The sequence below is a fragment of the Barbus barbus genome (genome assembly GCF_936440315.1).
Source record: "Barbus barbus genome assembly, chromosome: 16".
Classification (NCBI taxonomy): Eukaryota; Metazoa; Chordata; class Actinopteri; order Cypriniformes; family Cyprinidae; genus Barbus; species Barbus barbus.
In genome coordinates this window covers 20790646-20805845 of record NC_136744.1, presented here as the reverse complement: position 1 = coordinate 20805845, position 15200 = coordinate 20790646, and the positions used below count along the sequence as shown (strand labels likewise).

Below are 15200 nucleotides of genomic sequence, written 5' to 3'. Positions count from 1 at the left end.
ATAAGCTCTGACGTTTTCGGTACTTCTGTCGGTATTGGAGAAATTAAGAAAACACGCATACATTTATTGGTTCTCTCTCTCTCTCTCTCTCTCTCTCTCTCTCTCTATATATATATATATATATATATATATATAATGTCGCCAGCTGTTTTTATGTGCAATAATATTCAAACGTTTGTCTATGATGCATTTTTGCTATGCGCAATTCAGAAGCCAGATCGCGCTCACGCGGATGAGCTTCAGCACACGCAACATGAAAGTCCTGTTTAATTATGATAGAAGAGAGAACCAACTATTCAAACATCTGCTCACACTTTAGGCCTGTGGCTGTTATATTAAGATAAGTATTTTTATTTTTTTTCGATCTTGGCTTCCAAGGATTATAGCCGCATTTCTTCTAGCACAACTCCCTTCCCTTCATAGCGGCGCGGATTCGTTCCTCCGAACCAAAACTTAACATCTGAATCAGCTCAATCAGTGATTGTTATAAAATGCCGTCTTTACTGTTGCTACATTGCAGGACATATTTGATAGTAAAACGTTGAAAGTACAATCTGCACAAGTGATGCTGTTCCCCAGGCTGAAATGTGTGCGCGCGTGTGCCTGCGCGGCGGCGTGCTCCAAAACGGACAAGCACACTTTGAGCTTCGGGCGCGTCGAAATAACACACAAAAATATGCCAAAAAATACACACACAATGTGTCAAAATGGCCGGTTATGAGAGTCTTCACTTTTATGTTTTAAGTGGACGAGAACAGTTGGGAGAAAATCCGATGCGTGTCAGTATATTGTCTTAAAGTGTCAGACTGGAGCTTGAGCCATCAATGTTAATCAAAGAACAAAATACAAAGAGAAAATCACCCACAGCTCTTAATCTGAACAACGTTATAGCTTTAATAAGCATAAATCTATCAGTACATACAGTGAAAACTATGCAGTGCTCATTTGATTACTTTTGTAACTATTACTTACCTGAACATTAATATTAGTAGACCTTCATGGAAAAATGAAAGCACTGTTTATTTCATTTCGTTTGTGTGTTTGTTTTATTGTATTTGTCAGTTTGTTTTACTTTGTTTCTTTGTTCATGTTGTCACTGTATCTATATCTTATGTATATAAAACACTAAAAATACCTGCACACTGGTGCATTTACAAATTGATGAAGTGCAGGCATTTTTAGTGTTTTATATACATAAGATAAGATACTGTAAGAATATGAACAAAGAAACAAAGTAAAACAAAAAGTACCGATAAGAATACCGTTAAAGTACCGGATCGATAAGCAGTATCGATAAGAGTAGTAATACCGTTAAAACCTTAACGATACCCATCCCTAAATGTTAGTCTTGGGTGCATATATTAGATTTGCAGGTGGGGTTGAGACGGAGTATGCTTTGTGTGCAAATATCTCTTGTTTGTCATGTGAACCTGAACCGTGTTGAAATAGAACCTTACTGTTTAGAGCTTGTTTAGAGCTGTTGCATATTGTTGTTGTTTTTTTCACTCTCAAGAGTTTTATTTATATTGTGTTTTTTTAATAGCTTTTATTATTTGCTTAAGAGTCTGTATTTATTTAAGTGTACTTGTTGGTTATTATAGATGCAATATTCTGCTGTGGCTGTGCAGTTGCTGGGATAAAATAACTTGAACTTGATCCTCCTGGAATGTTGGTATTTAAAGGGACAGTCAGCCACCAATTGAATAATGTGTCCTTTAAAACCATGACTTTAAATGATTCCTGTGGAAAATGCAAATGTAGGCTAGTAGGCTTTTGGTGGTTTAATAGGATATTTTTACACCTGGCAAAGATTGTTCACCTTTAACCTTCTCATTCGGTGAGGTCCTGTAGTTAGTCAGTGTATAATCTCTTTCAGTGACTTAGAAATAGTGGACAGTTTACAGAAGAACAGAAGTTCTCATTATCATTTTCATCAGATATTTTTATTTAGATAAATGGGAAGGATTTGTCACTCTATGGTTCACCTATGAGACAATTGCTGTGTAATAGAGCTGAATGCACAGATGTAGGCTCAGCTATTTCAGCAACCATGACTTTATTAAATGTCAGCAATCAGCATGTTTTTCTTTCTTACAGATGCTTCCTCTGAACTGCAGATGTCCAACTCTAGATTGGAGGAACTGGAGACTTTATATGCAGCACAAAAATCTGAGGTGATTAATTGAGCACAAAAAAGTCCTAGTCTGATGCTGAAGATATTTCTCAATTCTGTCGTGAGGCCTAATGTTTTGTGTGCTGAAGACATTTCTACTTTTAATTTGCACACATTGTTTAAAAAAAAAGCCTAATTCTGCACAATAATTCAGTTACAGGATAAGTTGTTTCAAAACATTTTGTCCGTGCATTAACATCTATAATAATAAAAAAAAATGGTGTATTTGCTTTTGTGTGGTTTAGTATGAGCGCTTGCGAAGGATAAACTCTGAGTTGGAGGAGAAGCTAGAGGCGGCAGAGATTCAGGTCAAACAGCAGTCAGTTGAATACAGAACCCTTCTGCAACAGAAAGAGGTTTGGGCTCAAAACTAACTCCAATTCATTTTGAGAGAAGGATTACACTTATCTAATTATAGTGGGAGAATTTCTAAAGTTTAGAATCATACTGATGATATTGTGTGTATGTATATTGTTGTAAAGGTGGAGATCAGTCACCTCAAGGCCCGTCAGAGTGGACTGCAGGAGGAGGTTCAGAAACTCCAACATTCTGCTCAGGCTGCAGCCAGCTTATCCTCCTCTGATGTTGCTGTACTTCCTGTTACCACTGCTGCTACTACCACTACTTCGTCTTCCTTTCTGCACCGGTCTACAGCTGTCCATCAAGGCTTCCATGGTGATGAGGTAGACCTCAGTGATGTCCTGTGGTCACAGCAGGAAATTAACCGTCTTTCCAATGAGGTGCATCGTCTAGAGGCTGAAGTGGCCCATTGGACGAGAGTTGCTCAGGTCACTTTTAATTTTACAGTTATATCATAAGAGAGCTATATAGTAGAATTAGATGATTTATTTATTATATATTTTATATATTTCAATTTATCAGGCATCCAAGCTACCAGGAGTTGATGGTAACGGAGACCAGGGTGAAGTTCTGAAAATGCAAAGAATGATCAAGGTGACAAAACTTTTGAATTGTTACAGAGTAGGTGCTTTCCTGTTGGTCAGTGCTTGAAATCTGGGGCACGTTCAAGCTCACACCGGTGCCCAACGTTTTGCTCCAGGTTTCCAGGTTGAACGACATGTTTCCTGGAAACGGTTTGAGATGCATTTTCTCTTGTTTGGTGGGTGTGTGTGAGCCCAATCAGCATGTCAGTGAATGCAACATTGAGCATATTTTGCAGTATTAAACACGTATTTATACCGATTTCATCAAGCTCCGAAAATTATTCAAAAAGAACACAAAGAATGGCCTTCTCAGCTGCCATAGTTGCAACACTTGCGTCATCAGAACAAGGTGTTCAACGCACTACCGTTTCCATTTAAAAAAACATTTTGCACCGTTTTGTCTGGGCTGAACGCAGCCCTGGTTCTGTTTTTAACCCAACTGAGATTCTGACCCAATCAGGAGCTGAGAGAGGAAATGGCACGGGAGGTGGATGAGCACCAGCACGAACTGGCAGCATTGCAGGACGCCCAAAGGCAGAAAATGGCTGAAATCTCAAAACGGCACAGAGAGGAGCTGGCAGAGTATGAGGAGAGAATCGAGGAGCTTGAGGAGCAGCTTCAAAGTGGTGAGGAGGAACATTTATGGATATTTTTGACATTTTTGAACTTTTTAGATGCAGATAACATTTTTTTGTATTTGGTAGGTTAAAAATAGCTTAACAGTTGAATTTTGAGTACAATGTTGTTCTTCTTCAGAAGGTGGAAATTTTGTCCAAAAATCAACCTCAGTACAGGACTCCGCCAAACTTCAAGAGTTGCAATCGACCATTCAGTCTTTACAGGAGGAGGCGGAGCTTCAGCGCAAACAGCACAGCAATCTATTGGCCAGTTTGGAGGAGGCAGAGTATCAGAAGGCCAAGCTAGAGAGGGAAAAGGAGGAAGCTACAGCAGAAAATACAGAATTGTTGCAGAATTACAGTCGCCTTCAGAAGTCTGTAAATGAACTCCAGGCTCGAGTACAGGAACAGGAAGGGAAGTCTATGCTGAAAGCCCAGTATGACAATGAGATACAAACCCTGAAAAAAGCTCTGGCAGGTATAGAGAACACAAGAAATTTTATATAATCAAATGATATGTTCTAGGATGGGAAAATCCATAAACTGCTCTCTCATATTTGTTATATTTTTGTATTTTATTTTTAGGTGCAGAGAAAGAAATGGCTAGATTGAGGACTCTCAGTGAGGTAAATTTGCTAAAAATGTTCCTCATGGACAGTTTAGAAGTTTGTAGCCCAATAATATTTAGATGCTGAGGATTCAAATATAAAACAGTCGATTAAAAATGTAATTGGACACTTTCTGGTTGCCTCTGTAAATAATGTAAGTGTGGGATGAGTGTCAATATTTTTTACTTTTTTTCTCATTTAATTCAGAGCAGTCCTACAGAAGTAGAACATGCTGACATACTGGAGCTCAACACCATCATTGATACCCTCAAGAAAGAGAACGAAGAGGTGGAGAGAGGAAAGGTATGTGTATATTGACAAAATTATGGTACACACTAATACCTGTTTCTTCCTGTAATTTGAACAGAAGTTTGGTAATAAAACAAAATCTTTGAAGATGGGGTAATCAGTATTTCAACAGCTTTTTGAAAGGACACTTGCATGTTATCATGTAAATGGTAATTTTTTCTTAACTGACATTAGTTTTATACCCGTTTTCATTTTTTCATTTTCTTCTATTAGCTTGCATTAGTTGAGAGACTGACCCTGGCCGAGGAGAGACACAAGGCAGGAGAGTCAGAAAGTGTTGTGGAACTGTCACAGGAAGTTTCAGACCTAAAGAGTCAGCTAGACCAACGGGAGCGAGCTCTAAAGCAAGCCCATCTTGATATAGAGACACTCAGTGCTGAACTGGAAGAGCTGGACAAGCAGAACCAGGAGGCCACACAGGTACACTTTTTAACCACTGTATGCTTCTATTTTATTAGACAAAATACAATTATTGGATCTTTTGAATGTTTAGAATTTGAGTTAATATACTACATACTTACACAATTTTCTTTCTCCAGCATCTTATTGCAGTGAAGGAACAGCTGTCCCTGCAGAAAACCCAGGCTGATGCAGAAAAATCCCATCTCCAGTCAGATCTCAACTCCTCCCTTGACCAGAGACTAACTCTTCAACTGGAGCTGGAAGCTCAGGGGGAGAAGCTAAGTCAAAGTGCCTTCTCCTTGAATGAACTGCACATGGCAAAGCAGCAACTGGAATCCACAGTAAAAGAGTTGAGGGAAAAGTTGTGCAAGTCACAGGATCTGGGCAAAGAGCTGCGGCAGGAGTCCTCTGACCTCAAGAGGGCGCTTCAGGAAAGAGAGACAGACCTTACTGCACTTCGTGAGAAGTTAAGTCATTCTGGGGAGCAGGGGAATGCGTTACAGGAACACAGGAAGGTACTTGAGACAAGGGATAAAGAGATCCAGGACTTGAGAACAGAGTTATCAGAAGTGAAGACCTCCTACGAGAGGGCCGTTTCAGAGGATTTTGAATTGAAAATTGAAAATAGAAAGTTGAAAGAAGAGCGCACTCAGGCTTTAGAAAAGATTGACAGTTTGGAAAAGCAGATCCAAGAGGGTCAAGCCTCTCTAAGCAGGATGTCCCTGGAGAAAGATACCCGTATTGAAGCCTTGAAATTAGAGAAGAGCCAGTTAGAATCTGAGCTAAGCCAGATTGAGAAGCGACTATCAGAACAAGCCAAACAGTATCAACAAACCATTGACGAACTAACTAGAGCACGCTCTCTGGATGCTTCTGAGCTACAGACCGAACACGAGCGAATGGTGAAACTGAATCAGGAAAAAGATCTCGCAATTGCAGAGCTCAAGCGCGAGATGGAGCAGATGGTCTCTGACCACAAAGACACCAGTGAGATGCTGGACATCACTGTGGCAGGCCAAAATCAACTCTCAGAGCTTTTGCAGGAGAAGGACGCCTTTGCCAAAATCCTAAAAGCTCAAGCTGCAGAAGCACAACAGGAATTAGAGCATAAGTTCTTGGGAGCAACTCAAGAGTGTGACTCTCTAAGAAAGTCGGTGGAGGAGAAGGACAAACAGCTTGGAGCCATGAAGGAAGAAAACAGCCATCTAAAAGAAGAGATAGACCGTCTGAGGGACCAGCAAAGCAGACCGCCATTATTGTCAGAGCCACGGACACTGGACATCATCACAGAGCTTGAGACTGAGGTGGCCCAGCTCAAAGCTGCCAGAGATCAACTCGAAGAAGAGGTCCAATCGTTGAGGAAGGTATCAGAGGAGCAGCAGGCCACAACGCTGCAGTCCCAGCGTTCTTTGCAGGTGCTACAGAGTGAACTTGAGCAAGCACAGACAAGACATGAACAAAGCTCACTCAATTACGAAAGACTCATCACTGCTAAGGATGACGAGATTGTCCTGCTTCAATCAGAAGTGGAGGGCCTGAGCACACAAAGACAGAGTCAAATACAGTCCGTAGAAATCTTACAGGAGGACAAGACCCAGTCGCTGAATGGCGAAAACGGTAACGAGAAACATGACCTTTCAAAGGTGGAGTTTGAGAAGCTTGTGAAAGGCATCAAGGAGAAAGAGACTGAGATTAACCAGCTAAATGACAAGAACCTGTCTTTAACCAGACAGCTTGACCAGCTTGTGGTCTCTCAAAATGAGCTGGGAAAACTCTCGCAAATGGTGCTTCAAAAAGATCTAGAAATCCAGGCGCTCCATGCTCGGGTGTCTGGTGGCCATGGTCAAGATGTGGTGTTCCTGCAGCAGCAGTTGCAGGCGTATGCGGTGGAGCGTGAACAGGTGTTGGCCGTGCTCAACGAGAAAACCAGAGAAAACAGCCAGCTGCGTTCGGACTACCATCGCATTATGGACATTGTTGCAGCCAAGGAAGCCGCCTTGTTGAAACTCCAGCAAGAAAACCAGCGGCTCTCCACTATGAGCGACCCTTCAGGCAGTCAAGAGATGTTTCGAGAGACCATTCAGAACCTCTCCCGCATCATTCGTGAGAAGGATATCGAGATTGACGCTTTGACTCAGAAATGTCAGACCCTGGTCTCTGTCCTCCAGACATCTGGTGCAGGCGATTCTGTAAGTGGTGGCTCGGGGGGTGTTAGCAGCAACCAGTTTGAGGAGCTCCTACAAGAACGTGACACTCTTAAACAGCAAGTGAAGAAGATGGAGGAGTGGAAGCAGCAGGTGATCACGACTGTGAGGAACATGCAGCATGAATCTGCTCAGCTACAAGAGGAGCTGCTCAAGCTGCAGGGGCAGGTTTCTGCAGATAGCGACTGCAGCTCAAAGCTCTCGGTGGATTACTACAGACTTATTCAGAGCTATGAGCAGAAAGAGAAAAAGCTGGGATTGTTGAGTCAAGAGCTGGCACAGGTGCAGCAGACCATCAGCAAGCTGAGTAGTACCAAAGAGGTCCTGCTTGGGAAGCTTGGCAGTGTCAAGCAATCTCCAGAAGCTTCTGCTATGGAGGCTACCCAGGCTTTTGCCCCTCCAAACCTGAAGGGGGCAGCACCACCAGGCCAACATGAGAGCCTACATCAGGAGTTGCAGTCAGTGCAGAGAATTTTAGTAGAAAAGGAGAGCATGATAAGAACTCTGCAGGAAAACAATCATCGCTTGTCAAATTCTGCTTCTCTGTCTGAAAGTGAGCAGAGAAGCCATGCAGAGGAGCTCAAGCAGGCCAGAGAGAAGCAAGAATCGCTACAGCGCTCCCTCAGAGAGAAAGATCTGCTCATTAAGACCAAGGGAGACCAACTCAGTCAGGTGACTTACAATTCTGATGTGTTGAATGGCTGGAAGAGAATGCTGTAAGATGTGGAATACCATAGGTAGATGATATAGATTGCAGAGTAAAATGTCATGCACATGAAATGTGTTATGATTTCAGATACTAAAATACACTTAAAAATATCTCTGAATAAGTTTGTTAAGCCTAACCTTATGTGACATTTTTCTGTCCAAACTAGGTGAGTGAAAGTTTACGTAATCGTGAAAATGACAACGAGGTCTTGAAGCAGGCTGTGACAAATCTGAAGGAGCGTGCCCTGATACTGGAACTCGATGTGAAGAAGCTAAAGGAGGAGAATGAAGCGATAGCGGGAAAAGCTCGCGAGAAAGAGACAGAGTTCCGTGCCCTGCAGGAAACCAACATGCAGGTGTCACTGCTGCTTCGGGAACGAGAGTTTCAGTTCAGTGCTGTGAATGAGAAGGCCACTGCCATAGAGAAGATGCTAAAAGATAAAGAGCAGGTTTGTCTATTTGTGTGTTTTTAAATACAAAAAAAATTATTTAAAATATATTAAAATACATTAAAATCCTTTTTAAAATTTTAGAAATTCTTAACCCTCTGGTACTCCTTATTTGGGAGTCACACTTGTGATCTTCATGGTCAAAAGTGACCGGACACCTACAATTTTACCTTTTTTTTCCTCCAGTAAAATCAACGTAACACATTTTTGTTTAATAATATTTTTTATTTTGTATTTTGAGAGAATTTTATTGTACTAATTAATATTTATGCTATAATTATGATACATTTTTCTCATTGAGAAAATAAAAAATAAAATATTTTCTATTACTTTTAAATTTTGGAAGTAATTCATTTTAAAATGGAGCAAATGCCTTTAAAATCCAATTTTTGAAGCCCAATTAGTGCTATCTGGTGGGAGTAAAATTAGAAAAACATCTGCAATTCCATGGTTTAGCCCATAGATTCCTATAGAGCTCTATATAGAAGGCCAATAAATTCTCTAATTGTTTTTAGACATAAATACTTATTTTTAGAAGTTGTGTAGAAGACAACTTTTTGTAAAGGTTTAGATTTTTGTTTGTTTGTTTGTTTGAAATGTTGATTTAAAGCGTCAGTTTTTGAATTATTATTACTACAGTCAAACCTGAACACAGAGAAAGCATTTTGTTATGCAAAATATTAAAATTCTATAAAAAGTAACAAAAATGAACAGGAATGTTTTATCAGAGCTTAATCCTTCTGGGTCTGATCTGATTTCAATCTCTTATTTCAGTTTTCTGAGTTGTTATGGCTATATGGTTATAACCATACCAATTCATTTGAATGTGTATATGTACATGTATGTATGTGTATGTGTCTTTGAGAGTGTGTGTGTGAGTGGATGGATGTGTCTGTTTTGCACTCTTGATGTTTCAGAGTGTAACCCCTTCATTGCTGTCCACTTTTTTACTGCACTGTAGTTGAATTATTGCTTTTATTTTATATATTTGCTGTGTTACAATCACACCAGTTAGGTGTGTTACATAGGTGTGTGTGTGTGTATGTGTGTGTGTGTGAGTGGATGTGTTGGTTTTGCACTCTTGATGTTTCAGAATGTAACCCCTTCATTGCTGTCCACTTTTTGCTGCACTGTAGTTGAATTATTACTTTTATTTGATATATTTGCTGTTACAATCACACCAGTTAGGTGTGTTACGTGTGTGTGTGTGTGTGTATAAGTGTGTGTGTGAGTGGATGTGTTGGTTTTGCACTCTTGATGTTTTAGAGTTTCACCCCATCATTGTGGTGTACTTTTTTTCTGCATTGTGGCACATTTGTAGATTGTACACACAAAAATTAGCAGAATTTTTGTGTTTTTGTCAATTTCCCATTCATTTCCTATGGTCGGTCATTTTTGACCAAAGACCACAAGTGTGACTATTTTTTTATGACCACTTAGCCTGGCTCGAATCAAGCCCTCGATTTTTCTCCAATCGTGTTCACATTCCAAATGCCATAAAAGTCACCAAGTTTTGTACCATACCAATGAAACCGATACAAATTCAAAACAGAAAGTTTTTTGGTCAAAAGTGACCGAAGAGCACCAGAGGGTTTCTCCTTTGCTCTCTAAGGAAGAAATAACATTTTAAAATATAAAAAAATAAAAGTTATTTTAAATATTATGTAATGTTTCACAATATTACTGTTTTTACTGTGTTTTTGATTAAATGAATGTAATCTTATTGAGCATAGGAGACTTCTTTCAAAAACAAAAATATTGCTCATCCTACGATTTTGAACAGTAGTAATTTTTAATTTTATTTAATTATTATAATTATTAGTATTATCATTCTAATTCTCTCCTGTTCACCCACTCTCCAAAATAAGTGCAGTGGGAACAATTCACATTTGTAATGTTAATGCAAATGAAGGCATACAACTTGTTCTGGACTGTTCTAGTTCTATATGTGTTGTGAAGTTAACCTATTCTGCCTTTGTCTGTACTGCAGGGTAAATCTGGTGAGCTGAACCAATTGTTGAATGAAGTTAAGTCCATGCAGGAGAAGGCAGTGTTGTTTCAGCAGGAAAGAGATCAAGTGATGATGGCCCTCAAACAAAAACAAATGGAGACGACTGCTTTTCAGAGTGAGGTAGCAAAGGCCAATTTTACATTGCTGTGCTTTATTACCTTACTAGTGAAGCGACATACTGCCAAGTATGGTGACCCATACTCGGAATTCGTGCTCTGCATTTAACTCATCCAACGTGCACACACACACACAGCAGTGAACACACACACACCGTGAACACACACCCAGAGCAGTGGGCAGCCATTTATGCTGCGGCGTGCTGGGAGCAGTTGGGGGTTCAGTGCCTTGCTCAAGGGTACCTCAGTCGTGGTATTGAGAGAGCCCTGCCGGCCCGAGACTCGAACCCACAACCTTTGGATTACGAGTCCAACTCTCTAAACATTAGGCCATGACTTCCCCACCAAAAAAGATTAATACTAAAAGATTGAAAGCATTAACTGTTACCTTATTATATTAGTATGAATTATGATTATTACTTTCATATACTTTTTGTATATAGCTGCAGCACACACGAGATAAAGAGCAGCGCCTGAAGCAGGAGGTGGAGCGTTTGCGCAATCACCTGTTAGAGATTGAGGATTCGAACACACGTGAGGCTTTGGCAGCTGAGGACAGAGAGGGAGAGCTGAGACGCAGAGTGGCACTCCTGGAAGAGCGGTTAACATCTTCCTCCAATGCTGTGGAGAGTGCAAGGTGGGTCTGTTTTAGTCTGTTGGTGTGATTACTTGTTTAAAATCAGAATTTGCTGTCGGCACCAATAGCCTCATGGGCAGCTCGCAACATATAGTGCTGTTGCGCTTTGGGGTCCCGAGTTTGAGTCCCGGCTCGTGGACCTTTCCAGATCCTCTTTCGCTTCCTGTCTAAATTACGGTCCTGTCCTAATAAAAGTAAAAAACACCAAAAATAAATCATAATAAAAAAATTAAATAGAATTTGCTTCCAGCGTCTTTCTGGCCTCACTAGACTTTTTTTATACTGTAATTTGTTTCCATCTCATATATGCGTGTAAAATCAGGGGCCAAGCACCAAAGATTCAAAGACATCTATTACATCCATTAGTCGTCTTCTTCTCCACCTCCCTCTCTTCTTTTCTTGCTCTTGAGTCTTCTTCTCCTGCTCTTTAGTCGTCTACTTCCGTTCTTGATCCTATGGCAGCCCATAGACCCGCTTTAACAACAATTGTCTTTAGTTCATAATTTTTTCAACTGATCTGATGCACTCATTTGTGCTTGGCCCCTTAATCACTGCTTGCAGCTGTGTTTTATATCAGTAACACAGAAAGTCTTTCTTTCTGCCATGGATACAAGAAATGTGAAAAATATTGAGGTAGTTGTTGGTTGTTTTTCAGTGTACTCATTATATTGTATTAGCCTCACTAATGTCTCTAACTGTGTGTGTGTAGTCAGCAGGCTAGCCTGCAGGTCGAGTCTCTTCAGGAGCAGCTGAATGGTGCTGTTAGACAGAGAGATGAAGCACTTATTCAGCTCCTTGCTTCTCAGGATCAGGTGAACCAGTATGCAGTGTCACTCTCTAACCTGCAGATGGTGCTAGAACAGTTTCAACAAGGCAAGTGCACACATTATTTTTGCTATTCCAGTGTTATTGTAATTTATTAACAAAACAGTCTTTCTTGTACGGAATGAAGGCTATTAAAGTAATTACAAATGTATATTAGAGTGTAATATTCAGATATTTATTTTTAAAAATGTTTGGGGAATAGAGGAATCTGCAATAAGTCTTCAGTTTTGAACAGTGTTGACATTTGGATCTCTCTTTACAGAAGAAAAAGCCATGTACTCAGCAGAACTGGAAAAACACAAGAGGGAGAAAGAAGAGTGGAGAACTAAAGCAGAAAATCTTCATGATCAGGCAGCCGCTCTGCAAGTCAGTTCAAACAGACATATGTACAAACCTGTCCTTTCTGCTCTGAGTTTGACACAAGTATTTATGTTAATGTTCTGTGTCTGTGTGTGGAATCTTAGATAAACCTGGATGAAGCAAACGCAGCTCTAGAATCTGCCTCTCGCCTCACTGACCAGCTGGACCTTAAAGAGGAAGAGATAGAAGATCTGAAGAAACAAGGTGAGACCAAATGTCACCAAGTGAATGACTATGTTGAAATCAGAGCTTGAAAATTTGACTAGAAATCATCTCAGCATTTGACCTCATTGTTCAACAAGGACAGTGGTTCTCAACCTTTCGACTTGAATTTCCCATATTGGCTTAGATAATTCCTCTGGTATTTCTGCTGTTATTGTGACAACATTAGGGGCTTTACCAGCATGGTGGTTCCTAGAGAATCAGTTTCCACCTCAGGCCGTTTTCCTGGTCGTGAGGGCTGGGCGATAAATCGATTTTATCGATTAACTCGAATGTGTAGTTTACGTCAATTTGTTTGAATGAAAATCGTTTTTCTCTTTAACATCCGCCGACGCTCCTCTCTGGGCTCCCGTAGTTCCGAATGGGCTCAGGCTCAGCCCTCCCCCTGCACGTTTGCCATATAGGTTGGGCCGATAGACGATGCCATCGTCCATTGCCGATGGCTGATAGACATAACGATGTTAAGCCGGCATCATGATAATCGCTTGCTTTTTAATCTATCACTTTTTAGTTTCACTTTCACTTTCGAGATGAAACTACCTCCTGTCTACTGAATAGCAAGATGTTAAACTTGTGTTTAAAGTAAACTTATCAAAAAGGGTCACATAATTTAACGTTTTATGTTATGTTACGTTATGTTATGTTACATTTTCACTGTTTACAATTGCAGGGACTGCCATCTTGTCTCTTTGGCTTCTTGTTTCTGATTGCACTTTAACTCCAAGGGGGAAATCCAGATCAAATCTCAGAGGGGAAAATCAAAACAAAATAAAGTTAACTTGTTTTGAACAATTTCTTTGTCATCTGCAGATTGATGTTAAGTAGGGGGGAAAAAAATCTATTTAAATCTTAAATCGGATTTTGTGAAAAAATCAGGGATTTTTTTCTTAGGCCAGCAAAAATCCATATCTCTGTATTTTTTGGTTGATTTGCGGTATACGGTATATATCTCTGTGTTTTGGATTTGGATTAAACAAATAAAGTGAATGTAAACATGTAGGCATATATTATGTGCAAAAAAGGGTTAAATCACATTACATTCTAACATTGTAACAAATAATCCTTTTAAAGCAGAAGTTAAATTTACTGAACAAAAAATTTAAATCATAAAAAAGCACAGAATAATCAAGTAAAAAGGCTATTTTGATTACCCCATTACACTTTACAGTAAGTGCTATCGTACACATACACATACAGGTTTAAAATTCTACATGTCACATTTATAGTCCAACTACAAATGTTTCAGCAAAATGTAGCTATATTTATAGTCCGAGTTATTGCGCTCCTATTTCATTGCGCTCTGTCTGTTTGACGCGCATGCGTGAGACGGCGCTCGTTCAAAATGAAGTCTGTGAAGTTTAGCGGAGAATCGCAAAGCAAAAGCTCATGCACTTCTGACAGCAAAATGGAAAAATTTCCATGATTTTTTTTATTTTTTTTACATTTACAGATGGAGAATATACCTGTGAAATGTAAGTTATACATTAAGGAAAACAGCACATCTCAAACACATTAAACAGCGCGAGTAGCATCTCTGTCAGCCTCACACGCATCCTTTCTGTCAGAGCATGTGACGGGGCGAGCACGAGCCTCTTTAAACTGAAACTATAGGCTACTATATCCTACGAGTTTTTTAAAGCCCTTTATATAAAACAAATTGTATTGTGCACTTTCTCCGCAGCAGTTCATTCTTTATAACGCCCTTAAACAATGCCCACGAGGTGGCTAACCCACGGGCACTATGAGCCCTCAGCCCCTCTAGAGGACTTAGACCCATGCTATTATAACTCAATATAATAGCTTCCACCAGCCGAATCAGCCGAATCTCTCCAGCAGCGGAAAGCGAGCAAGCAATGTAATGACACTATCACTTTTCGGTTGAGGTGACGCTTCGGACATAAGCGCTGTGCCGCTACCCAGCACTGAAACTCTCTCATTCGCAACAGTCCCAATGGGATGACCGACACTGCCGAGGCCATCAGGCCTAGAAGACGTAATCATAGTCTGAATGGGACTTTTTTTCCCCCTCTGGAAAAGGGAGAGACAACCACGAATTGACCTGATGCGCTCCTTTGATAGAAACACCTGATACAGGTCTGAGTTCAGCCTGAGACCCATGTAAATTATTTCCTGCATGGGCACTAAGCAGCTATTCGTCTCGTTTATTTTGAAGCCTAAGCTTTTTAAATGAGACACAAGCAGATTCGTATCTATCTCCGCCTGCCGCCTTGACGGAGCAGAGAGGAGGAGATCGTCCAAATAAGCTGACACTCTGAGACCCGCTATTCTCAGCGGTGTTAGAGCTGCATCGACTCATTTCGTAAAAGTTTGTGTGGCCAACGCTAAACCAAACGGAACCGTCAAAAACTCGTAGACTGTGCCCTGATAGGCAAACCTGAGGAATTTTCTGTGTGCCGGGTAAATGCTTATGTGATGCTTCAGATCTGCTGATGTAAACCAGTCTCTGAGACGAATAACATTGTATAATGTTTTTACTGTGAGCATTTTGAACTTGTACTTTCTGAGGTGTTTGTTGAGGTTCTGCAAATCCAGGATGGGACGGACGGAGACCCCCGCCTCTTTTGGGAATGACAAAGTACTGGGAGTAAAAGCCG

The 15200-nt window shown here is 40.4% G+C and overlaps 1 protein-coding gene across 3 annotated transcripts in view; it reads left to right on the top strand.

Annotated features, from left to right (window-relative positions):
• LOC306882080 (thyroid receptor-interacting protein 11-like) overlaps positions 1 to 15200 on the top strand; it is a 31132-nt gene that overhangs the window by 5516 nt on the left and 10416 nt on the right. The window contains exons 2-17 of one of the 3 annotated variants that reach the window (XM_079436534.1): positions 2098 to 2174; positions 2419 to 2529; positions 2656 to 2961; positions 3056 to 3127; positions 3578 to 3743; positions 3877 to 4212; positions 4320 to 4360; positions 4550 to 4645; positions 4865 to 5071; positions 5191 to 7929; positions 8133 to 8414; positions 10405 to 10545; positions 10985 to 11178; positions 11888 to 12051; positions 12266 to 12369; positions 12468 to 12567. In XM_079436534.1, the coding sequence (XP_079292660.1) occupies positions 2098 to 2174; positions 2419 to 2529; positions 2656 to 2961; positions 3056 to 3127; positions 3578 to 3743; positions 3877 to 4212; positions 4320 to 4360; positions 4550 to 4645; positions 4865 to 5071; positions 5191 to 7929; positions 8133 to 8414; positions 10405 to 10545; positions 10985 to 11178; positions 11888 to 12051; positions 12266 to 12369; positions 12468 to 12567 (5136 nt within the window). Of the gene's footprint in view, positions 1 to 2097; positions 2175 to 2418; positions 2530 to 2655; positions 2962 to 3055; positions 3128 to 3338; positions 3467 to 3577; positions 3744 to 3873; positions 4213 to 4319; positions 4361 to 4549; positions 4646 to 4864; positions 5072 to 5190; positions 7930 to 8132; positions 8415 to 10404; positions 10546 to 10984; positions 11179 to 11887; positions 12052 to 12265; positions 12370 to 12467; positions 12568 to 15200 lie in introns of those variants that run through there. The other 2 variants (XM_079436533.1, XM_079436535.1) reach the window with 2 other exon arrangements.